This window comes from Corvus kubaryi, unplaced genomic scaffold, assembly GCF_017639235.1.
Source record: "Corvus kubaryi isolate FWS band 111438036 unplaced genomic scaffold, C.kubaryi_AGA036_p1.0 134, whole genome shotgun sequence".
Taxonomy (NCBI): domain Eukaryota; kingdom Metazoa; phylum Chordata; class Aves; order Passeriformes; family Corvidae; genus Corvus; species Corvus kubaryi.
This window is the reverse complement of record NW_024580668.1, coordinates 5908523-5933194: the sequence shown is the minus strand read 5'-3', so window position 1 is coordinate 5933194 and position 24672 is coordinate 5908523. Positions and strand designations below refer to the sequence as shown.

The 24672-nt window shown below is 44.8% G+C and overlaps 1 protein-coding gene across 3 annotated transcripts in view; it reads left to right on the top strand.

Moving 5' to 3' along the window:
- Positions 1-23441, top strand: part of NKAIN4 (sodium/potassium transporting ATPase interacting 4) — a 50634-nt gene extending 27193 nt beyond the window's left edge. Inside the window, exons 4-8 of one of the 3 annotated variants that reach the window (XR_006019207.1) lie at positions 6547-6744; positions 14729-14789; positions 17856-17940; positions 21633-21705; positions 22158-23441. Coding sequence is in view for 2 of the 3 variants with exons in the window: in XM_042046695.1 (XP_041902629.1) it covers positions 6547-6744; positions 14729-14789; positions 17856-17940; positions 22158-22167 (354 nt within the window). In the remaining variant the exon portion in view is untranslated. The remainder of the gene's footprint in view (positions 1-6546; positions 6745-14728; positions 14790-17855; positions 17941-21632; positions 21706-22157) is intronic. The other 2 variants (XM_042046695.1, XM_042046709.1) reach the window with 2 other exon arrangements.
- The last annotated feature ends 1231 nt before the right edge of the window (positions 23442-24672 follow it).

Below are 24672 nucleotides of genomic sequence, written 5' to 3'. Positions count from 1 at the left end.
TGAAGCAGGAGCTGAGGCTTCTGTAGGACACTGTGGTGCTTCACAGGCTGGGCTGTCCTGCTGCATCTCTGGAAACCTGATCTAAAGCCAGCTGGTGTTTTATTGATCTCAGTCGTGGGATCCGACCCTGGAAGGACATCTGGGCTTGGATGTACAAGTGTTGGGCAAGGGCGTCAGCCGGGAGTGGATGGCACAGGGATGCAGGTACCTCTGTGTGCCCTCAGGGCCCTCGGGAGGAGACTGCCCTCTAGTCCTGATAAGAAGTCAAAGCTGACCATGAGCCTGGCAGTAGGCAGGGAAATTGCAAATATTGGAAGAAGAGCTTTGGTGGAGTGAGGCTGGTGGAGCTGGTCTGATAAACACTAACTCATCAACTATTAGACTGAGCATGAACAAACTGGGGAGTGCTTGGACAGGGTTGTGCTCCTGTGCGAGTCCCTTAAGGGGCTGAGAGCTCTGAAGGTGGTCTTCAGGGTGCTGTTTCCTCTGTGATTGCTGGTGAGCCTGGGGCAGTGGGAGAGCAGCATTCCTGCCAGCCCTGCACTCACCCTGCTGTGTTCTGACAAGGGCAGCCTGCCAGGATGAGCTCTGTCAGCAGCTCATGTACAGTGACAGAATGCAGAAAGGGCAAGGAACTCGAGAGAATGGAGTTTGTTAACTTGGTGCCTGGTAATGACAGCCCAGTGCAACTGAGACAGGTGATAACTCAGGTGGGGTGAGAAGGGAGAAAGGATTCAAGTGTTTCCGATGTAGCAAATTTAGGAAAAGCCCAGGGAATTGAAAAGATGAGGAAACAGTTATGTGCACTTGTTGCAAATAATTCTTTGTGCTCTGCTGCCTAGATCTGCTTTCACAGTGGTGAAGGAATACAGCATGGGAGCAGGGAAGTGCTGTTCACAAGAGTAGGGACTTTGTTCTTGTGCCCCCCTTGCTTTGGGCGCCTGGCTGATTTGATGAACAGAAGCCAGGGCTCCCACGGTCCCATGTCAGCCCATGAGTGATTTGGCAAAGGGGTTGAGACAATCTCTCAGTTATAAACTTTAGGTCATCAGTAGAATAAGGGCTTTAGGTGCAATTTGGATGTTTGCTTTCCCTTGCCGAGTAATCTCTGCTGCCTCTTTCCTCCGTTGCATTGTCCACCACCACTTCTCACCCTCTCTTTCCTCCTGTCTTTCACATTTCCTGAAGTGCTCCTTTATCCTCCAGGTTGTTCCAGCATGTCCATTCCATGTCTCCTGTCCATGGAATGCCTGAGGATGCTATTCTGGTCAGCCCTGCTCAGGGGAGTTGTAATTAATTACTAACCAGCTACCAATCACTAGTCACACCGAGTTGTTTATTGAAAAGGAAAATACATTTTACTGATTGCTGAATCTATTCCCCGCTTCTTGGAAGAGCTAAACTGACCTGATTTCTGTCTTTCTCTCCTGCCAGGGTTTTTTATCTTGGAATCTTTTCTTAGCAGGAGTAAGAGTGTGAAATATGGCCCAGCAGAACTTCCTTGGGTGGCCAGACACAGGTGGATCCACACAAGTGTCTAAGGCAGCACTTCCCTTGCTGCTGGAAGGGCCTCCCCAAGCACATAGCCTGTGCCAGCTTTCCTGGAAGTGCTTTGCCAGTGAGCAGGCGAGTGCTGGAGCAACCTGGATTTGCAGGGCTGCTCCTCAGCACTGGCAGGGAGGTGGTGATGTGTCTCTGAGCAGCTTTTGGCAGCGTTGCCTTGCTGACTTGCTCTGCTCGTAGTCCTGAGCACACTTGCAGCGTGTGGGGGGAACGCAGCATCTCCAGGTGCTGTGCCACTGCTCTGTGGTGGGGCTCACAGCCGAATTTCCAGGTTGCTGTTCCTCCTCCTTTCCCATCTCCCTCTTTTCCCTGAGTCCATGTGGCTGCTTGGGTAGGTGAATTGCTGGGAGCTAGCTCTGAAGTTTCCAGACTGTGTTTGCAATAATAGGTTAAGCTTCTCCCTGTCTACTCGAGCGTGAAACACATCCCTCCTGCAACCCCTCAGTCTGAGTTAATTATTAAAATCCTGCTGTTAAGACATATGAGCATCTGTCTGTCCAGCTGCCATGCTGACTGACTCTTCATCATGTACTTGAGAAATGTTCAGAGAGGTTTGAGGAATTGGTGTCCTGTATTTCAATGTATTCCTTTGTCTTTTCCCTCTGGGATTATTCATCTTGAATGGTGATTTCTAATTTTTTTTTTTTTTATCCTTTCTTTATATTCTCTCTTGTCTATGCACTGCTTTGATCTGAATCCAGAGCCATGGTGGTCTAAATCTCCTCTTGAAATGGAAGCAGCCCTTGTGAGTCAGATGGGGGTTATTTGTATTTCAGAGAATCTGGATGGCATCTTGGGATGACTTTGTACCTGGTTAAAATGCTGTGAGGAGGATGGATAAATGCATGTGTACGTAAAACTGTCCCTCAGCTCCGTCTAAATTTAGAACCTGGAAGCCTGGGATTTGTCTTCTAAATGCTGTGGCATTGTCACCAAGCAGTGAGAGCCACTGGGAGTGTTTCTGTGTCTCAAGGTGATGCAGCTACTCAGAACACAGGTCTGAAAGATCAACATTATATTTCCTATTTTAATAAGACATGTTTCCATCTAAAAAGATTTTAAGTGATTCTTCTGTCAAGCTCTGGTGGCTCCCAAACGAGGTGCAGTTTGTTCCAGAGCTGTCACAGTGTGGTTTTGCCTGATAATTAAGGAAATTTGGGGGAGGCAGTTCAGAAGTCTGTTAACAACAAGAAATAAAACCATCTCTGATAGTGCCCCTTAGAAAATAATTTCAGAACAGCTTTCAGGAAGCTATTTTAGCAAAGGAACGCAGCTGGCTCTGTGGGTGTTGGAGGTAGGTGTGAGTTTCCCGTGGGACACGGTGGGGAAAACAGGCTCTGTGAAATGTAGGTGCTGCAGTTTCAGTGCTGTTGTCTTCCCTCTCACCCTGGTGGCAAACGGGTGGCAGCCAGGTGCTACAACAGTTCAGAGTGAGATGTGAGTTTTCGGCTGGCCTTCAACGTGCTCGCGAGAAGGAGCTTGGATCGCTCCTGGCTCCGGTTTCTCTCCAGGGCAGAGGTTAAAGAGGCAGCGATTGCCTTGGCAAGAGACGGGGGGAGGGCAGGCACACACGGATCCCTCTCCCTGCAGCAGGGCTGGCTCACTGCTGGGGCTGATCAACATCTCCCAACCCACATTCCACTTCTGGGAGCATTTCAATGCGTTTAGATTTCAAATGCATCGCAGAAAGCTTTTGGCAAACAGCTGTTCCTTAAACCTTCCTAAAACTGGTTCTTTTCTCCTGATTTTTGTGTGCTGTTCTAATTCGTGGTTTCACTTCTCTCCGACTGTCTTCTCACAAACGCAGCTGGCAAACCACAGGAGACATCCTGGAGTTGTTTTCGTAGTCTCCCAGCAAGCTCAATTCTGAGCAACGGGAGGTCAATTAAGGGATTTTCTTGAGTGCTTTTTTTACCGTGCCCCGTCACACAGGTATCCCCCGAGGGCATCCAGCCAGGACACGGGCAAAGGAACAGCTCTCGTTCGTGCTGCCCTCGTGCTCCAGACAGATGCTGGTTCAGGAAGGTGGCTCTGAACACAGGGACATTCCGTAATCCCAGTGAGCAATCGGTATTCACTTCACATCTGAGAGATGGATGGCTCATGAGTTCGAGGCGTTGTGGCGCTTTTAGAATCCAAATGTGCTCAGTTTTTCCAGTCTGCTCTTCACTGATGTATAACTTTTTAATTTTTTTTTTTTATTTTTTTTTTTTGCTCAGAGCTGGAGTGTGATTGCAGGCAAAGAACAGTGAGTGCTGGTTAGGACCTCCTGTTCCTCCACCTGCCCACCTCCGGCCACTCCTGTTCTGCTTTTCCAGGCTGAATTTACAAGCAAGTTCAGCTTCTGCAGCAAAGTTGAGCCAGAGCCAAATCTCTGAGGGCTGACAAAAGGGAGATTCTAGAAGGAGAGCAGCCTGTTTCTTACTTTGCCAGACTGACACTGATGCCTCTGTAAGGAGCAGAGAAGACACTGAGGGGTCTGTCTGCATCAGTGAGGCAGAAGGTTTGGGAAGGCACCATCTGTGAGCTGGGAGAGGGAAGCCCTGGGGACTGAGGTTGAGAGTGGATCCTGTGGTGCCCTGGGGAACAGCTTTGGTTCTGTGCTAATTGGGGGGAGCCCCAGGCAAAGAAACAGGAATTCAGCTGGGGGCTTTCTTGGTTGTTTTGGGGTTTTTTTCTGTTGATTTGTTTGTTTGATGGTGAGGGTTTGTTTTGTTTTTTGAGAAAGATGATTGTTGGTGAGGGTTGTTTTGTTTTTTGAGAAAGATGATTGTTTCTTTCCCCAACCAAAGCAGTGAGTGGCTTGCGAGAGGGAGAAGAGCCCAGCCACTTGGAGGGCTGGCTGTCTCCAGGAAAAAAGCTTTGGCTGGGGAAAATCCATGAGCCTCAGAACATGCAAACTTGGGGGAAAAAGAACAAGCTTTGCAGAAAAGCTGTGTTTTGGTGACTTTGTGAGCTATCTGTGGGCCACTGAAGGGTGAAGCCCAGGAGAGGGCTGAACTCCCAGCTGTTAATGGAGTTTTCCCTATCGTCTTTGCTATTCCGGCTGCTTTTGCCCCGGTGCCACACTGCATCTCCGTGCCCTCCTCCATCTCCTGTGAAGCACATGCCATCTGCTGCGGTGATTATGTCAGGAGCTTGGCAGCTGTCTTCTCACTTAATTGTCCACATTTCTCAGCACGTGCTTCCTGCAGCAGATTTGAGCAAGGGCTCTGTGGGCTGGTTTTGGGTGTCTGTGGTGGATGGAGGGTCCCCACGCAGGGTGCGGAGCGGGGCACTTGGTGACTGGTCACTGGTTCTCTGGCTGGCATTCAGATTCCTGCCCCTGTGACTCGAGTTTGGCCCTGGATATGCTTTTCTGTGTCCATGTTTTATATCTGCAGGACTGCCTGGCTTGGCTCCTGTGTTGGCTGTGGAGACAGGCCCTGTCTCCGGAGGGTAGTTTGGAGCAGGGGCTTGGATAAGCTGCTCTGAATCTGTTTTTCCTTTTGACTCTACGGGGAGCTGACACAAAGGAGCTGCCATGTGAGGTTTTCCATGTCGGGAAGTGTGAATATCCCAAGCTCTGACTGCTGCTGTTCTGGGAGCCACTGCTTTCCTCCTGGGACTGTGCAGGACTCTGGCATGAGCAGTATGAAATAGTTTATGGATAGGTGCTAAAACCTTTAGTAACGGGTAGGCGATGTGTGTATATCCAGCATTCATCTCTCTGCAGAGATACAGGTTCTCTGCCTTCAAATTTTTTAATCTATCCTTCAGAATAAAACTTCCAACCCCTTGCCTTGTTTTGTGGTCAAAAGGGATTGTTTTTCTGCATCAAAGTGACCTGAGAGGGCTTCAGGGTCAGCCAGCACTTGGCACTCATCCATGAAGTGATGCAGCTGTTCAGCCAGTCCTGAGTTTGTCTTTTACCTGCAGGAGGGCTTTGCCATGTTCTGCAAGCTCAAAATCCCAGAGCTCTACTGAGTATTCCCACAAATACTTCTCTTTTCTCAAGTGTGAGGAAAGTGTGGCCATTTTTAAGTGAACATCTGGCTGCACACCAAAGCCCTGCACTCCTTGTGTGGCATTTCACTCTGTAACCCCCTCAACTGGTTTAAAGTATTTAACTAGCAAAGACAAGGGAGCAAAACAAAAAGCCTCTCGAGGTAAAGTTGGTGAAGAATTACAGGGGAGGTGTTTACAAGAAGCTGCAGTCAGCACTGTGAGGTCAGCTCGGCTGGGTAGGGCTGACAGGAGATGCAGAAGCACCAGATGTGAGGAGTGTGGAAGGAAATCAGGCAAAAATGGTACAGGATCTTGTCAGATGTGTTAAAAGCTAGGAACAGAGGAAGATCTGTTGGGTTTTGAAACTCACTTTGGGGTTATGAAGTTCGTATTTTTCAGTTGCTTGTGTTGATTCCTGGGCTGGGAAGACCCTGGCAGGACGCTTAGTGCTGCCTTTTTTATCTTTTAGAGTTGTAAGGTTCACTTCCCAAAGCCGAAACTTGAGGGTTCTTTTCTGGGTGAAGAAACCACTAGCAAAGTGTTCTTGGGTCTGCAGCCTGTGTCCAAACTGTGCTACAGGGTGGTGGAATAGGTTTGTTGCCTCAGGAATGGTTCTCACCACCGCAGCCTGCCTGGGAAATATGTTTAGGTTTCATAATAGGAGGAAATTCTTCCCTGTGAGGGTGGGGAGACCCTGGCACAGAGTGCCCAGAGAAGCTGTGGCTGCCCCATCCCTGGAAGTGTCCAAGGCCAGGTTGGATGGGGCTGGGAGCAACCTGGGACAGTGGAAGGTTCTTTAAGGTCCCTTCGAAACCAAACCATTCCATGATTCTATGAAGGAATATCAAGCCAATGTGCTTTGATCTGTGCTAGCGTGTTTTGAGAGTGGGGATTTGGAAACTTCTAGTTTTCCATTATTTTAATATGCACTCCATCTGACAGCATGTCTGACACTCTCAGAGTAAACAGAGAACTCTTTGCAACTTTTCTCTTTAGGACAGCGAACTCCTGACATTCAACATCTCCCGGCACCAGTCCTGGTGGAGTGAAAATGGCCCTGGCTGTGTAAGGAAGGAGGCTTCAATGTCTGGTATCAAGGGGCTGGATAACCATTCCTACATCTCTGTTATCGGCTGTGCCCTGGAGTACCGCTACATCGAGGTCATGCACAGCTCCTTCCAGATCCTCATCGCGGTGAGTGCCTCACTGAGGGGCAGCAGTTCCTGAGGAGATGCTGTTTGGCTTTGTTTTTTCCCAGGCACAGAGCTTGGCCTGTATTTTCCACCACTTTCTGTATCGTCTGATTGCCAAAGCCTCTGTAAATGTGTTTTGTTTGATTGTCCTCCTGTTCTCTCTTTCAAAAAAAATATTGCTTGAAAGAATTGGAAATGGGCATCAGCAACCTGATGCCTGAAGTAATGCATCTGTGCAACCATACAATAACAAATGGTCCTGAGTCCCTGTTGGGGTGTGAGAATTCATGTTTTGACAAGGACAGAGACCCTTCTGGAGGAGGGTCAACAGCAAAAGTTTTGACGGAACAGGAGGAAATGGTGTCAAATTGCACTGAGGAAGTTTAGTTTGGATACTGGGGACAATTTCTGCACAGAAAGGGTTGTAAAGCACTGGAGCAGACTGCTCAGGGAAGTGGTGGAGTCACCATACCTGGAAGTGTTCAAAAAATGTGTGGGTATGGCACTTGAGGACATGGTTTAGTGATGAATGTGGCAGTGATGCTGGGTTGATGATTGACCTGATCTTAAAAGGCTTCTTCCAACCTCAATTCCATGTTTCTGTGAAGGATTGCTCTTACTCCCCATGACTCAGTGATGGGTGATGGAGCACATACCTGCACAATTGTTGTGAAGGATCCCCAGGAAATGAGATAAACTTTTAGGAGGCAATAAGCAGCACATTTTCCTTCTGCTGATACCCAAGATACATTCACTGAATGTTTTCATCCACTCTTTCCTCATCAGTGTCTTCCTCAGGCTTTTGAAAGTACTCTGCAGAAATGCAGTGTCCCTAATGTTCACTGTTAATTGTCTCTCACTTGCCTGTGAAATTAACTGAAACAAAATGCCCATTGTGTCCCTCGCTTCGGTGGTGCTCTTGCATTTTGTAGCCCACATCTCTAATCTGCTTTGGGTTGTTATTTTGGGGTTAATGGCTTTAGTTACAAGTGTGAACTGGGGAACCATTCATGTTTTGGCTTCCAGTTTTGGCTTAAAAAAAGAAAGGCAACTTGCCCTGTTTAAATGCTGAAGGATAATACAGATTTTTCAAGTTTCTGGAGTGCCAAGTACTTCTCTGCACGTTTTTGGTAGAGCTTTCCACTGTCCTGATCCTGCATTTCCTATTAGCTGGGATGATCTGTGTTACCCAGTGAACTGCAGGGAGGCGGGAAGGCTCAGCCTTCTTTCTTGTCACAGAGAAGAGGCAGAGGCAGAAGCTCCTGTTTCCTGAGTTGGATGGACTCCCTGGCACATGTGCTGGCTGTTAATATTCCGTCAGTTCTCCTTTGGGGAAGATGATCTGCATGAAACTGTCTGTGAGCTGCTTCATGGCTCTGTGTGAGAAAGGCAAACCTGTGTGTTCAGGAGACCAGAGCCTGGTGTCTTTTAGAAAGGGCTATTAGGTGGAACAGGATGGGTGGTGTACCTAAATCTGGTGAAACAAGGACAGACTTTGCAGTCAGAACATCCCTTTTTAAAGCACAGAGGTTTCTCACTCTTAGAATCCTTCCTGAACTCCTGAGCTGGCACTGCCCCTGTGCCCTGGGCTAGAGGTTGAGCCAACAAATGGTCCTGAATTTGTTTGGAGTCGATCTTTGGGTTTTGGCAGCTTACTGACTTAGGCACGTGGCCCTGGGCTGAGTGATCACACTGGTATATAGCACCCACTCTCTGGCAGTGGCTTTTCCTTTGCTTCTTCCCAAAGGCACTTGACAACATTCTCTGTGCATCTGCAAAACACCACTAAGGGCCAGATGGGGAGACATGAGGGAAATATAAGACAAAATAGGATTTAGGGAAATATTTTGTCTCTCTCCCTGAGATTTAAGGTGCAATAAATGTTTGGATCCTAAACCCTGAAAATGGGGTTAAAATACTTGTAGGCAAGAAACCCATGTGGGCTGAGCTATGCAGTGAACTAAATTTCTACTTGTCCTGTAATAAAAGCAGAGTATTGAAGCCCCAGGTCTGTAACTGCTGCTGGCTCTGAAATGCTCATGTAATTTTGTCATGTAGTGGGAGAAATGGAGCTTTTCCTCTCTGCTTTGAGGTCAGGCAAAAAGCAAGTCTTCTTTCTCCCTCAGACCTTGCCTGATAGCAGTCAGCTGGTTCTCTCCCTTTTTACTCTCTGAGGGTCAAACTCTTTGATCCCTGCCAGTATCTTTTTCTGTTCTCTTTATCTCGCTTTGAGGCAGGTTTTATTACAGGCAGCTGTCCCCAGAGTGCTGGCAGGTACAGTGCTGCAGACAGGCAGGGACACTGATCAATAGTAAAAAAACACAACCAGCAACTTGAAGGCTCAGGGGATGCAGCAAGAGACATGACCTAGTTCCCTCCTTGCCTGAGAGCAGAATAGTCAGTTCCCTGTTAGGAAGGGCAAGGGACAGGCAAAACTGTACTTTCAGTAGTGTGTTTTTGCTTTGTCTAATGGTTTTTAGAAGTTGTGGGGTGGGGGGGGTGTGTTCTGCTTTGTTTGGTTTTTACCCCAGATACAGCACTGTGAAATCCACGCTGTTTGAATATGCCGTGCCCAACTGTGAACACTTTCTTTTGTTTTCCTGGAAGCTGAAATGCCTTGAGACTATTGAGGGACTGTACTGCAGTGTTGTGTACTTGGGGCAAGGCTCCCTGAATTCAGTCTTGCATGCCAAAGCAGAGGGAAAGCGAACCTGGACCCATATGGTGAGCACAGTGTTGGCTGTCAGCTTGACTCCTGCTGATTCTATCATCCTGCTCCTGGGCATACATTTGAAGATACGTAAGGTCTCAGTCTGCTTTTGCTTGGAGCTTGTCTGTACTCCTTGAAGGCAAAAGCAATTCCTTTAATCTAGAATGCAATCAAATTTGGGCATATTAGTCACCACACATGATACAAGTTGCTGTAGGGCCCAATAGGAAAATCCTCAATGCTTTAGCACAAAGCACATTGGAGAAAAAACTCCTTGTGGCAACATCTAAAAGTCTTTACTGGTATAGAAATGAATTGTAAAGATAATCCTACCAAACCAGGGAGGAAATGCAGCAGCAACTATTTTGTCAAGACAAGACTCTGCTTTGCTTTTGCCTTAGCAAGAATTCATCTTGCATGTCCCCAGCTCGCCAGCCAGCATGGACAGGAGCGATTCCCAGCTCTGAAATACCTGGCATAGCTCTGGGCTGTCCATATGGTACTTCTGGGAGTGGGGAGGGTTCGGCTTTTCCTGAGGCTCCGCTGAATGGGGTAGAAATTGGAAATGTCTTCCCAGCCGCCAGAACTCGCTGCCCGCCTGTCTGTTGTTTTCACTCAGACTGACAGGTTGGAAGGTTCCCAGGAAGGCAGCAATACAAGCCTTGACAGCAGATGTTATGTGAGAACCAACGCACAAGAGATGCCTTCCTCTTGGCAGAAGGTAGATTTTCAGTGGTTGAAATTGCATCCAAAGAGTAAAGAAGGTCAAGGAATTAAAGGATTTTGATTGCCTCTCTTTGGCTATCTGGTCACAATAGCTCTTTTACAAGCTGGATTTTTGCTTTCTCATAGCAGACTTCTCTTCATTTCCCCCTCTTGCACTGATGACAGTGTTCACACTTCATTAGCTCTGATTAGAAGTGAAACCTAGAGTGCAGCTGCCCTGAAAGAAGAGACTTTGCACCTATTCTCTGTGGTGGAAAAAGCAGTGGAAAGTTTGTCCATTGAGAGAAGAGCTGGAGAATCTTCATTAGGACAGAGGTAGACTAAAGCTAAGATCTTACACAAGTAACAGTAACACCTCCTAAAATTTGCCTTCCCATCCTTGGTGTATTTAGCACACTTGCAGCCAGCTGGTCCCTTTCTCCAGGCTTTTCTCTAATTTACTGACTCCAGCACATTAGTTCAATGCTGCTGTTTTATGAACAGTTTTCAACTCTCTATTAAAAACTGAACTTCAGAGGACTGAGGGGCAGGGGAATGCTCAGACATATGTTTTCCTCATTCCCTTTGAGCACACTTGTCTCTTCCTGCCCTATTTGTTTGCCTGCAGAGTGCTTGGGACACCCCAGCTCCATCCCCTCTTGTGGGGCAGTGTGTGTGTTCCCAGGCTGACAGAGCACACCTGCCCTCGACATGTGTTCCTAATAAAAAGCATAATCGGATCCTTCTGCAGCTTGGAGAAAGCTGGTACTGAACATGCAGAACAAGCAGAGAAACAGCAGCAGAGGCTAAAGCCCTAGAACATTCTTTGGGGAATTAGAGCAGAGGCTTAGTGTCATTTTACATCGCTGACGTTTTCCCTCCTCTTCGACCTCCCCAATGTAATTTGCAAAGATCCGGGAATTATTGGTATTTCCCTGGCATACAGAGCTTAAACCCCTCCTTTGTATTGAAATCAGCAACCAAGATGGCACTTGGAGCAAGGGTGAAATGATTCCAAATTGTTGGCCTCTGTGAAGCTTCCTGTTCTGTGTTAATCGCAGATAAACTGGGTGACGTTTGGGGGCTCAACACAACATTGTCAAAGATGCAGTCAGAAGGGAATTTCTGGTGTCTCTTGGAGTCTGCTCATTTCACACTTCTGCAGACTCTTCCAGGAGAAAGGACTGGACAACAGGAGCAGCATTTCTCCTCTTTAGCTATATTTCATTCATAATTTATTCCAGAGGTGAGACATGGGGATTCCCATGAGTTCAGTTAATATTACCACAGGCCTGGGCCCTGGGGTATATCACCGTGTCCCGCAGCCATAGGGAGGAGGAGGAGAAAAGATCCAGCAGGCAGGAATTGTGCAGCAAGATTGATTTATTTAATTATTTTACAAACTCTTTTATAGACTTTTTTCTTCATAGTCTAGTTGGACAAAGGACCAGCCACCCCTTGGGGTGATTGGCTAAAATCCTAAAACATCCATTGTCAAAATATTTTTCTACTATACCATAAACAAGACTTTTCAAGGTTGCAGGTGTTTGGTTGTTTACATTCCCTGCTACCTCTTCTGTGAGAGAGAAAAATCTCTCACGGACTTAGAAAATAACAAGAAAATCCTCGCTAACGTCATTTTTGTACCTACAAGTTAATCCTTGAGATTATTTATTTTGAGGTTATTTAATTACAGATGAATCCTTTAGAGTATGTAATTACAGTTTAGGTCAGCACATAAAAAAATGAAATTCATATTTATGTTGTACATCTCTTCCCACCTTGCCCCTTAAACTCTCCTGTTCTGGCCAGATCACAAGACAAAGCTTCTTTGAATAAAAAGTTCCATTAAATAAACAAGTTTTTTTATTGATGAAACTCATTTAAAGAAGAAATGAATTATAAAGTCAATAAAAAGTAAATTTTGAACACTAAGCAGATACAAACAAAGCCAGGAGCTGGAAGAAATCACAAAAGGAAACCCTCCCTTCCAATGGAGCTGGAATTAGAGATTCAGGGAAGTTCCCTTAATTCACTAGCTGTTGGTTGGTTGGTTTGTTTTTCTGAATGCAAAAAGTCACCTTAGTAATAAAGTGAAAAATGTATGGGGTGAGCAGAATGATGGTTGAGGGTTATGGGGCATTAATTTCTGAGCAAAACAAACTTCCCTAGTCAATCGCAGTGCTTGGTGCTTCTGAACCGTGAAAAATGTCCAGAGCTTTATCAGGTTTGCTGTGACAGTACAGCTGATAATCCCTCCCAACTCTGCCCATAAACTGGGCAGGTAAATCATTTTCATTGTTAATTCCATCAGGAGTTTCCTGGCACAGGTATCACATAAGATTTGCATCTACGTGTTATAGAGTATAATAACAGTGAGTAGATGTAGGGCTGCCACTTTGCATGGCTGTTAACCCAAAGTTCCTACTCTGAGAGGTGATGGGAGATCTGGGGAGGGAGAAAACCATCCTAGAGTTCCTTTGGAATCACGGTTTGTATTCAGGATGCATCTTTTCTGCTTGGATATATTTGTGCGTGTAAATTGCATTGTTTGACCTGGTGTAAAAGACTGGATCTTGCAACTATATCCATGCTCAAGCAGGTACAGAGGATGTGTGCGAGCACACTCCTAATTTGTTACTTGGGTTCAAATGCCTTTATGCTGGAGATGAGAGTGTGCAAATGGGTGATTGGACATCTCGTGGAGTTCTGGGACGTGCAGAAAGCATTCTTGTTTTTCCAAGAGCGTCTTGGAAAAACATCTCAGCCCAGGTCCCGCAGCCCAGGGACGAGCAGGTGCCTCGGGGCTTCAGCACCACGGCCAGAGCCCGGGCCGGGCCGGGAATCCTGCGCTCCTTTGGGTTGGGAAAGCTGTCCAAGATCGTCGAGTTCTCCCAGTACTGCTAAGGCCACCACTAAACCTGTCCCCAAATGCCACATTTACTTGTCTTTTAAGTCCCTCCAGGGATGGAGTCGTAGGGAGCAATAAGGTCCTTCCTCAGCCTCCTTTTCTCCTGAGCCCCCTCAGCTATTCCTCATCAGCCTTGTGCTCTGGACCCCTCCCCAGATTTGTTGCTCTTACCTGCCCAAAAACTGCCACAAACTTCAGGAAAGAACCCCAGTCTCCAGGTTTTATGTTAGCACAGTACAAGCAATAGGAGAGAGGAAAAATCTCTGATGTTCTGTTTGGTTTTGCTTTGTCTACCTCTAAACAGTAATAGTTCTACTCTGAGACAATTCTGAAAGGCAGCAGGTACAATTAGATTGGCCATTGCATGTGGCCAGAGGATTTATTTTTCCCTATAGCTCACAGGAACTTAGCCTGAAGCAGCCTTGGTTTCAGAAATGCCCAGCAGAGGAATGAGGGAGGCCCCTGAGCTACCCTTCCTCCACTGAGGTTCTGGGATGTGCTCCCATAAGGCTCACCCAAGAGGAAAGGAGTGAGCTGCCTTCTCTTTCATATGATTATAGAAAAAACTTCAAGGAAAAACATGGTTTAGTGATGCTACAAAAACATTCCATTTCCTCCCAACGAGGCATGTTTTGTCAGGGAGAGCTGGAGAAAGCACAAATGTTGTATAACTCCCCAGCAGAAATCTCATTATCTTGCCTTTTGTTTTCGGGTGTGATGTATTTTTCTGTCATATTAAAAATGAATGGACTCTACTTTTCAAGCCCTCCCATGCATCATTCTGTCTCCTCTTGGAGTGAGTCACTGTGTGCTACAGGCTGACTCCTGTTCCCAGGAATTGAGTTCACAGTGGAAAACAATTATGCCTCACAATAACTTTACTAACACAGTTACTGTCAACCAGGATCCCGCTAAGCAGGGTGTTATGTAAAGATGTAAAATGAAGGATGGGGAGGATATTTGATTAACAGGAAGAAGGCAAAGCAAAGTAAGACCCTGCTGCATCTGGAATGCTTAACTCCCATGGAGTTTGTTTCTGTTTAGGCTGAGGAACACCTTGATACTGAGGCCAACGGAGGCAGCTCTGATGCTTTAGAGCTTCTACAAACTACTGAGTTACTAAAGATTTTGGTGTCTCTGAACATTTCTGCCAGTACACCACCATTTTTATGGTTAACTACTCTTCTGTCTCACCTGCATAAAAACTACTCACCTCTTATTGGTAATTTACCCCATATGACAGAATGCTCAGAAATGCTGAGCTGATGAGTTCTTGTCCTGACTCTCAGTGTCTCCTGTCTGTTGTTGTCTGTCCCACGAGGCCCTCTCCTGTATCCCCATCACTTCTTACAGAGAATTAATTTAGCACAGTAGTTTCAGTTTCAATAAAGCCAAGCCATGCTCTTACCAATCATTCAAGAAACTGAAGGTGAGGATGGGTCTTGCAAGTTTTCCTTCTTGAGCTTTGGGTGTGCTCCCTCAGTGCCTGCCCTGACACCTACACCTGCCCCCCGCCTACAGCAAATGTGACTTGGCTCCACAATTACAGAAATGCTGCCAAGCTGAGTGTAAATAGTGGCTGTTGAAGTTGTGCCCAGTGGGTTCTGACCAGGCTCACACTGGCTGATGCTAAAATGATTTATTCTCTCTATTTTCCAGCTGGTGGGCTTTGTGTACGCCTGTTACGTGGTTAGTGTTTTTACAGAAGAAGAAGACAGCTGTAAGTATTTATCAACAGATCCCTTGGCAAAGGTTTTAGTAAATTTTATTTCTCTCTCAGATGTTCATCTGTCAGGACTGAGCTGCCATCAGACTTCTTTCCATCTCTGCCTCTGTGTGTCATGGCACTAACTACCCCTCAAGGATCAGCTATTTTTACAGTGAGGGTTTTTTTCCCCTGTGTCACTCTGTGTTAGATGCTGTAATTCTGCTACACTTAGAGCACAAAAAGAGCTTGGGTTTGGTTTCTCAGCTGGACTAAGCTTTAGAGAAGCTGGGCAGCTACTTCTTTTCTCAAGCTCATATAGCCTGAGAATAATGGTTCTGAAATATTACTGCTGTGATTAAAAGCACCTACAACAAAGCTTTCAGCCCAGGGCTCGAGCAGGAGACCTGCTGAGCCTCATGTGCCACAAGCTGAGGATGAGCAGATCATGAGAGTTCTTGCCAAGAACCAATCTGACCACTTAATTTAAGAGCAGGGGAAGTGCTGTATTTGAATTACGAGGAGGAGGAAGGAGCCAACCCCGTCGTGTTGGGTACACAAATCTCTTCAGTGACAGTGAGTCACTGTGACACGTGTCAGGGTAAAGACTCAGAGGTCTGTGGGACCTGTGCAGGTATCCAGTTGGTCCTGGATTGCTTTGCACCTCTAAAACTCCCTTTGAGACCAATAATTTTACAAACAGAAAAATGGATGCAGAGAGTTAAAATACAAAGTTCGGTTTGTTTGGCACTGTGTTGGGTCTAGGGCAGTTTACTCCAGCAAAGGATCTCATCCAAAAGTTTTACATCCAAGTATCAATTCTTCTAAGGCATTGATTAGGTTTGTGCAAGTAGCTTTGTTGTTTTAAAGAGCAGCTGGCACGGATGAGAGCTGGAAAACAGCAGCTTTGAACTGAATATTTGAAAGTATGTGAAGAATGTGTTTTCATAGGAGCGAGAGGAGATGCATTACTTATCTGCCTCGTCCTTATGTTTTTTTCTTCCTTCCTTCCTGCCTGAACTCATTCTCCTGGCTTTATTGATCATTCCTTTAGAGCTTGGCAGTGCACTTAGAGAAGGTGCTACATTATAGTAATATTTTTTTAATTAGGCTATAGCTCTTCTATTAGCTAAGTAGCTCCATTTCTGAGCCCCTGCTGAATATTGTAAAGCAGTAGCTTGACAGAACTCATTTTTATAGTAGGGGTCTGTTAGGAGAGACAAAAACATGGAAGGAAGCTTTATCTAGGAAACACAGAGCTGTTAATTTCAGGATATGTATTTTTTTCCCCACTAACAAATTCACTTTCCCTCCCAGTTTCCCAGCTTGGAGTTAAAATGCCAGCTTGAATAATTAACAATGACAAACCATCAATATTTCACACTCACAGGGGTAGATCCTTCCAGTGACCTGAATAAATTTGAGCTGCGTTTTAATTTTCTCTTCCATTTGTGGTTTCCTTTAAATGTTGCTTTGATATGCAGCATGAAGTAATTATAAGTGCTGAGGCACATTAATCAGGAAGCTCATGCTAACGTGATTTTCATGAGAAAACACAGCAGTAGGGATCTACCAATGCTGAATTGTGGGCAAGAATATTTTAGATGTGCTAATGCAATGTATTGTATCACAAGAAATCACACTTAAGATTTTTCTTTCAAGTGTCTTGGATTTTGAGTGCCCTCATGCTTGGGTGTTCACATGATAAGCCTTGTGTTGGTTCAGGGTACTAGACAGTTACTGAAAATTGCAGTTCTTCCCAATTCTTCCCAATTTAGGCCTTCCACAACTGAGATAATAAAGTTAGTATTTTGGGGTTTTTTAAGTGCAGCCGGTTTGGATTTAAAAATCCTCAAATGCTTTCAAAAGTGGCTGAGAAAAGGTAAAGTTTCACTGAAACTATTTGGGAATTATCCCAACAATTAACTTAGAACCTCTACAGATTTCACCCATTACCTGTCAGTTGTCCCAAAATCACAGTATCAGCATGAAGCTCTCCAGCAAGATGAATTTGTCAGAATCTGTTGTCCTTAAGAAGTCTTTTAAGAAGTTTGGGTTGTTTCACATCCAATATATTAGTAAATACTTTTTTCTATTATTTCATCAGTAAAAATCCTCAAACCTCTTCCATCTTAAATTTAAAATAATAGTGCCACCTTCAGGAAAGAAAAATAAGCAGGCACTTAAATAGTTAATAAAACTCTCCAGTTATTTTTAAATGGCACTTGGACAGGATGGTTTTCACACTTCCATACAAAATGCACTAACTTGGCACCAAAAAATGATCCAAACTGGGTCTATTTGAAAGGGTTTTGGCAAGGCCTGCGAGGTCAGTCACAAATCACAGGACCTCACACCCCTCCTGCCCTGACTGTGCTGGCCAGCTCTGTGCTGCAGGCTCGGCCTAAAGTCCAGGGAACTGAGACAGCCTTGGAAAATTCTTCCCTGGTTACTAAGGGAATTGTCACTTAGAACTCTCCCTGCTGAGTTACGCTGCCCTTCCGTGAACACTGGAGAAGGGAAGCATTGTTCCTACTTGTACTCAATTCAAAGAAATTGAGTTGGCAGAGGGGATGCGAAAAATACCAGAGCTGAAGATAACGAGGTGGTTGCAGTTTTCCAAAGCTGCTGTCGTCTTGCAGGAAAGACAAGTGGGGCAAGAAAATTCCCCCTTCAGTGTATAACCTTCACGGGGAGTGCTGTGCTGCCAACTTCTCCCTGGCATTCGCTCAGGAGCTGTTCCCCAGCTTCCTCCCCTCGGCTCCACGCGGAGCAGCTCCGGCTTTGTCTGCTCACTCTCATGTGCGGTCACAGCGTGGGGGAAAGACCCAAGGAGGCTTCTCTAGAGTCCTTTGTTAGCTCTGCTTTAAGTTTTGTGTTAGCTGAAATCTCCTCTTCGGCATGCTTGCCCATCCCAAGAGATCCCAGAAATCCATACCTGAAAAAATCATTTTTCTGTTCCGTCACTAATTTTTTGTGTTTATGCCATGACATGCACCAACCCTTCCTTTCATTTCCTTTCCTTTCAACTTTCTGGCCATGTTTGTTTGTTTGTTTATTTGAGTTTTGATTTTTTTTCAGTTGATTTCATTGGTGGATTTGATCCATTTCCTCTCTACCATGTCAATGAAAAACCCACCAACCTTTTGTTCAAGCAGACATACCTGTAAGTATCATCTGTGCTAAGAGACTCCACGTGCTTCTTGGTTTCATGGCTCAAGGGTACCACAGGTTTGGGTTTTTTCTTCTTGGCAGGTTGCTTTCTCCAACAGGCTTTTCAGGCATGGAAGGAATGAACAAATGGACACCAGGGGTGAAGCTGCCTTTTCTCAGCTCCAAAATAATTTTAAATTCTGTTGCCTGCAAGAACTGAGCCTTCCACGTGTGGGGCAGCCCAAGAGTTCAGCTGAGAGCAGGGAGCAGAAAGGGGAGTTGTCCACAGCGGCTTCTCTCATACCAATAAATGAAGAGCCACTCTTGAAGTCCCATTTCTGCACAAGATCACAATTTCACTCTGTCCACTTAAAAGCTGATTCTTAATGAGATTCTCAAACACAAAGGCCAGATTTGTCTGTTTAAAGCAACAATGAGATCTGAGCTTATATTCCTTAAATTGATCTGCAAAAGGCAGTTCAACACATGGAAGTTTTTTTACAGCAGCTGCTGAGGGAGGCTGTTTTTCAGGAACAATGTTACCAGAGAGTCCTGCCAAAAAGAAGGATGTATGTGAGGGTGGTGGAAAAGAGTGGGGCTGAGGGGACAAAAACTTCCCTGAGGTAGATTGGTAGATGAGCCCTTCTAATTTCATAAGGACTTACTGCCCACTTCATCACTGCAGCACACGATCAGGAATACAAGTAATTTTTGCAAAGCCATTGAATTCCCTGTAACTTTGGGAGTTCTATAGTGTTATTACAAGGGATGCTACAGGAGATTCAATATTGATTTCTCACAGTGGGGTGGAATTTTTCATAGTCTGCAGAAGCTGTGCAGCTTTAAGCAGCTCCCTGATTTACTAGCTTGATGCAGCAATGTGCTGAAGAAGCATCACATTTTACAGTACAAGGTGTGGGCTGCTTTTTTCTTAAAATGACCAATTCTGCTTGTGAAAAAAGCTATCACTTCCAAATGAAGATTCCTATATGGGGAGACTGGAATATGAAGAGAAGTTAGCAATGCAAAACTTTCTCCCAGGGCCTCAGGAAGATGGGAAGCTGCTGCTGAAGTCCACAGATAATTTTGTTGTTCCTCACTCCCGTTCCTCAGCCCATCACTTCTCTGTTGATATTTTCTGCCAGCACAAAATAATATTTCTCTCAGGCCAACAGGAGGTGAAAACAGCTGCTGAGCTGTAGATAATGTGACCCTCTATAAATTTCAGTAGCCACCAAACAGCAATCTTTGTTTATTTATTTCAGCCTTACTATTGCCTTTTTTCCACATGTGTGAATGGTAGTGAGGGGAGGAAGGGATAATTGATTCCCGAGCTGTGGTGCCATGGAGCATTGCAGGCTGGGGCACTGAGTGCCAAATGCCCTTGTCCTGCTCTCAAAATCATTTAGTGATGACTTGAAGGCTTTTTTGTTTTTGTTTTTTTTTAATATCCTGTTGAGGAAGATGAAAAACAACAAATACATCCAACTTATCTGGGGTGTAAGTTTATAGAAGAGCTAGGGATCAGGAACATGGGCTTTCTGGTTTGAACTCCTTTTTGTTGATGGAAATGCTGAATGCACCCAAATTTATTCTACAACTGATCACTTGGAGCTGAGTGCTACCAGGAACTTTCCTTTTAGGATGGCATCACCCCCTTGTCTGCACTCAGCTGCACTCCTGAGAATGCATTGTCTGGGCTCCCACAGCTCTCTAACAAGATCAGTTTTCTTCATTCCCTAATGGAATTATCCTGTTCACTCCAGTTTTACCTATCTTTTTCTGATGAGACCACACTCTTTCCTCCCCACTGTTCCCTTCCCTGCATTTTTCTCTAGTCTCTCTTCTTCATCTCTCCAAATTTATGAGTTTTTAGAGATCTGAGACTCCACAGAACAATGACATGAGCTGCTAAATTCAATATTCAAACTGTGCACCCCAGTTCTGGCCTTCAGCCTCCAGCCACAGCACTGAAAGAAGTTCTTAAATACCTTTGCCTCCTACTAGGAGGAGAAAACATCTCCCCAAACAGTTACTGATAATAGATATTTCCACACCATAATCCAGTTATGTCCCAGCTTTATCATAATGATCTCCCTGACCTCAGCTGCAAGCCTCCAGTTAGTGGAAAACCTCACAAATTTTCAAGTCAGGTGTTATTTTTCTCTTTTAAAAAAAGCCAACAACAACAATCAACCATCATTTTGTACTGTTTTTTACAAAGGCAAGATTTAAGTGTGCTCATCTCAAATCACACCTTGAACACTCACACAGCAACAATGATATTCTAAAAGTAATTTTTTTCAGGTTCCACGACTGCTTTTGCTCCACATTTCATTGACTCCAGGGGAGTTTGGTTGTGATAGTTACTGTTTGAAGTCACAACCTTACATAAAAGAGGCTCAAATTAACATGAAAAAAATTGTTCTGCAAGTTTTGCTGCCTAAAAGAATTGCCTTTAATCTCACTGCTGATTACCAATCAAGGCACCACACTAATTATTTAATAATAATAATATATTAGGACTCTTGGTGGAAGCATGTTAGTCTTCAGTGCCTGAGTTTCTGTGTCAAGATACTTACCCAAAAGATAGTAAATCACTTCTTGAAAGCCAGAGGCTAAATGAGAATATTTCCAATGAGTTTTTAGGAAGGAAGGGTTGAACTCTTCCCCCTCCCTCAGCTGAAGCTCAAGTTCAGGTTGTGCCTGCTGGTGCCACTGTCTCCCTTTGTGCTGCACAGCACAGGACCTCAGCTCTGGGTTGCTTTTCTTCTTGTTTGTTCATTTGTAGTAACAGAATTCTCATCACTTGAGGCATAAAAGCATTTTTGCACCGATAACTGTGGAAGTGTTGGCCGAGCCAGCTTTGGCATTCCTCACTCAAGCTGTTCTCTCTGAGCCCCCTGCACTACCTGCCAAGTACCCAGAGCATCCTGAGCATGTCAGCACCTCCTGCCTGCTGAATCCTTTCAGTCTCCTGACATCATTCTCCAAGTTCGTTTTGTAAAGCAGCACTGTGCAATCTCAATTATAAAGCAGAATAGCCTCAAAGTGTGTTTTTTACACAGCTAAATCAGGAACCTGCTGGATGACAGGAGGTACTCTCTGTTTATTTAAAGGTACAGAGATGAGCACTGGATCTTCCTGCCTTTTAAAACTGTGTTTGTAAGGCCAAGCAGTGAACTGCACAGCTGTGAGTTTCCAGCCCCTGACACTGATCTGGCACCTCAAGTACTGCATCACATTAGGGCCTTAAAAGCTTTAATTTTAGTCATGTAGCCAGATTTTATGGACTTTCCTTTCCTCAGATCTACCAGTGGAAAGGGCCCTGTGTTAACACAGGGTGTGACTTTTATCAGATGGAGACCTCAGTATTGACAGGGCAGCAACAGGAGGCATTGGTTAATTGAGGGATCTGAGGCTCCAATTGCCCACTTTAATGGTCCCTCATCAATCTTTTGTGGGGCACTGTCTGCTGGCCACAGGCATGAAGCAGCTGTGAGCATTAAAGGACTTGTCCCCATACAACCATCATCCCTTACTGGCTTAAAGTGGGTTCTTCAATACACCAAAGTAGGTTCTTCAATACCAAACTTTGACAACCAGAATAATTTACAAAGGAAACTTAAACAGGAAAAAAATACCACTTTTTTTCTGAGGAGAAAAAAAAAACACAAAACAAAACACTTCTGCTTCTCTTTCTAGGTAGACTTTTTCCCAAACAAACAACATGAATTTGCAAACTCTTTTGATCATCCTGAAGCTGCATGTGTAAGAGGTGATGTTTCAGCCAAAAGCATTCACTCACCTTTACTGCTGGCTCCAAAAGTAGATCTGCTTATCCTGCTGCACCTACACAAAAAGCACATCACCGCAATTTCAAGCAGCTCTTTTATCCTAGAGATGACCCTTAGCTTTTTAAGTTCCTAACCAAATTTTATGCAGCTCCAAATGCTGAGGATCCATAGATCTAACACTCGAGCCTAACTGCAGCATATTCAGGTCTGACATATGCATAGCATTCTTTCCAGGCTTGAAGACTACTTAACCACATTACTTCTGAGCTCTCAATCCTATTCCTCATCTGTAGTCAATTATATTTAAAAGTCCAGAAGACAAAAGAAAAAAGCTGTCCTCATTATTTCCACACCCTTTCTGTTACATGAAGAAAGCAATTGAGTACTTGCTCCATACTCACATCCTGCCTTCACCTTTTTCCCCCTCTTACAGGCCTGCGTAAGTGAAGAGGAGCCAGAGGATGGATAAACCTTGCACTCCACCAAAGGTGCTGCAGGAAACAGTCCCCTGGGGCCTGGATCTTTGGCAGAGGAAATGCAGGATGGTGAACTCCATTCCATTTTTTTGGTCCTTGTCTTCTTTTCAAATGCAATGAATGTACATCGAAGAATGGCCACACAGTTGGTTTTTAATTCTCCAAGTGCCCTGACGAACCTTTCCTACCGCAGTCTGCTGGTACTGGCCCAGAAATGGCACAGGCCTGAAGACCTCTGGCAGAACAAGTTCACCAAGAGCCTCTCTCAAGAGCTACAGTTGAAGTCGGAGCTGCTTCCTTGCGCCATGGATCCAGAAAGAAGGAAGCACTGCATAACACCCTGGGACATTTCGTATGTTCTGTAGTTAGTTTCCTCCCCTTTTTCTGAACAGAGCCTAAATCCCCTAACACAACTTCATCTCCTCCCTGCCTGTATAAAACTAGGTGGGGTCTCTTTACACTTGAGTTACTTAGGCATTGTTGGGTTTTAAGTTACAGATGAGAACTCTTCCCTTCCACCTCCCCAACCACCCAGGACTCCCTTGCTCATTCTCTGTAGACGTGGCAGTAGGCATTTGTCCTGGAATTCAGTGCTCTGTGGCCTAACTCCTGTAATGCTGAACAGCTGAAAACTTCTTCACTCAGCAGGGAGCTTCTCCCCACTGCAACCAGCCAAGCCATTCCTGGAGCAGCTGTAGCTTACTCTGGGTCTGCCCAGCTACATTAAATTAACCCCGGTGTAGCCACATATGCAGCTGAATCCTGCTGCAGGACACTGGAAAAGACCCAGTTCCTCATGGATCAGAGGTGGGTTTGCACCTGCCTTCTTCACCTAGAGCCACACCTATTCCATGGTAACATCAAGATGGAAGAATTTCATCTGTGACAGGTTTTTCGAGGGGAGGGAAAGGGACTGAAGGGGGAATGTGAGTGTAATAAAGTTGCATTAATGAGCTGCAGCAATTAATTAAAAAAAACAACAAAACCAAGTCAGTTTTGTTAGCTGTGTCTCCTAGCATGTTAAGTGTCAAAAGCAGAGGAGGAGCACTTGTCAGCCAGCCCTGGCATTTTTGGGTTGCTACTTCCAAGTGCTGTTGTAATTCATTATTGACTTGCCTAATCTTCTTGGGATTACTTGGCATTTTTTGAGAAATGCTTTTCAGAAGGGTCAAGCTAGAAGCCATGCTAGGGAGAAGTGTGAGGGAAGAATTAAGAAAAAAATAAAAACATTAAGTGCTAAATCTTTTTTTTTTGTCTCATTCCAAGGGGCCCAGGAAGCAAAATCATCTTTTATAAACCCAAATGTATAAGCACTAAGAGTATTTTTTGCTTCTGTGTGACTTCTATTCCAGATACCCAAACATCCTAAATTTTGCTTGAGTGCAGCTGCAACTAAAAATGTTGTTTTCTGTAGGGTCTTTTTTCCCCTTCTTTTAGCCACCAAAAGCCACAGCTTCTGACTGAGCAAAACAGACAACTAGTTTCATCCTAGTTTAGCAACTCAAAGAAAAAAGCTCAACCCTGACAGCTCTGCCTGACAAAACACAACTACCTCCCTTATTAGTAATATTATGTCACTACCAAGTTAAGAAATATCAGTGAAACACAAGCTACTCTCCATTTTGAGATCCCACACAGCAGTGTGCACACACCATTAACACTTTCTCTACCTCTCCTTTATTCACTTCCTTTCTGTATCACACTCATTCCTGCCTGCCCACCTGATGTTCCCTGGAGAGGCAGGGAAACAAAAAGGAAAAGAATACACATCCTCTATTCAATGAGATTTTCCCATGAAAGATTTCATTTGTTTGGGGCTTTTAAAATTAATCTTTTCTCAGAAAGCACTGACTTCACACTTTTTGGTTTAATGTGATTTCTTTTCCTCAGAGAGAGTATTATCAATCAGATACCAGGAGGTACCAAAACCCAACACAGATGGTAGAAAAAGCACAGTTTCAGCTCTGGACAGGTGAAACATTTCACTGGTAGTTTCAGGAAGCAATTCTTTTAGGTGGCAATAAGAGGGAACTTCTGGAATTATTTTGAGGTCTGCATGTTTTAACACTACACCTCTCCAACTGACCAAGCCCTGATGCCACTTTCACCAATAAAACTGATCAAAACCACTTGCCAAGTACTCTAAAGAGATAAAGCATCAAACTCTGCACTTAACAGCATTGCCCCTTGGCTTTAACACACACTGGTAAAGATCAACTAAATAAAAGCGTGATGACTGAGTAGCTTCAGAACTACCACTCAGTTGCCTATGTTCATTGTAGCATAAAGCACCAATTAACAGGAGTAAAACACCAAGCCCATATTCAGGTAAGCCTATAATATGCAGTCCCAATGACTGCCATTAATCATAAGAAGAAAAAATATCAGCCTGAGAAGAAACAAAGCTACCCAGGGTCATATTCCACACTTAATTACCTCCTCCAGTTTTCATTAGCAGAGCCATTCATCCTC